The sequence below is a fragment of the Phytophthora parasitica genome (genome assembly GCF_000247585.1).
Source record: "Phytophthora parasitica INRA-310 unplaced genomic scaffold supercont2.59, whole genome shotgun sequence".
NCBI classification, from domain to species: Eukaryota; Oomycota; class Peronosporomycetes; order Peronosporales; family Peronosporaceae; genus Phytophthora; species Phytophthora nicotianae.
Window position 1 is genome coordinate 30464 of NW_008649045.1, and position 1020 is coordinate 31483.

Sequence of the window (1020 nt, forward strand, 5' to 3'; positions counted from 1 at the left end):
CCTGCAGGAAGGCATCGAGAAGACTGAGAAACTGGATGAAGCAGGAGGGCAGATGCAAGACGTATACAACGAGGAAGGTAGCTCGCGAGGAGGCTCCTCTCAACAGGAGGAAGACCAGAGTGGTAGAGGAAAACCCCGCGGCCAGCGCGAACCGTACTATGCCCGCCTGTTCACGGCAGAAGAACTCGACGGCCTCGAAGCTAAAAGAGTAACAGGGGTTTCTGAAGAGAAGGAAGAATACGACAAGGAGCTCGAAGACCGCCTCATCGGTCTTGACGAAGTTGCACTCAAGGAACGTGTGAAGAAGAATGCTGAAGGGCAAAAGGCTGTGTCGTTGGGCGAGCTTAGCAAGATACTAGACATCCCTGAAGAAGTGTTAGCTCGAACCCGCGAGGCTGCTCCCGAAGAGCTGTCCTCTCCTGAATATTGGCTAGAGTGGTACCGAAAAACACTAGCCACGACTGAAGCTGCTAAACGTGCGAACCGTGACTTTAGGTCAACCACGAATGAGAAGGCCGTGCTTGAAGTCGAGCGGGAAAACGGCGTCTTCGCTCGAACAAACCCTTTTGACGACGCCGACAAGGGAGAGTTGGAGGAACCCGGAGGAGTGTTCTCCGAGAGCACACCCTCCGCCTGAGAAGTCCAAGCCTCCGGACGAGACCGTCGACGTCGACTAATTCGTAGTACAAGAAAATGTTGGTGTGGAGCTATTTGAACACCCCCCTGTAGTGGGACCGGTAAGTCCGCCAGGTGGAAGACCGGTCGACCGTGGAAAGCTACCCGCTGAGTGGCGTGGACTAATTCGCAGGGTCGTCTATCTGCTCGTCCGCCTGGAAGAAATACAGAACGGTTCGCTTTGTCTCCAGTGCCAAACGGCCAAACCGTCAATCGAAGTGCTCTCGGATAGAGAAACCGTACCACGGAGAGAGCAAGATCTGAGGGCGAGGGCCTACCGAGTAGTGAACCACTTCGTCGACCCCAAGGAACCTGCATTGAGAGAAGGGATACTTGAAGGTATAC

General features: G+C 54.5%; 1 protein-coding gene across 1 annotated transcript; it reads left to right on the plus strand.

Moving 5' to 3' along the window:
* Nucleotides 1–52: 52 nt before the first annotated feature.
* Nucleotides 53–637, plus strand: PPTG_16741 (hypothetical protein; the record flags this gene model as incomplete). Its single annotated transcript, XM_008914221.1, has 1 exon — nucleotides 53–637. One exon carries the CDS (start codon nucleotides 53–55, stop codon nucleotides 635–637), a length of 585 nt encoding a protein of 194 aa, XP_008912469.1.
* Between the last annotated feature and the right edge of the window lie 383 nt (nucleotides 638–1020).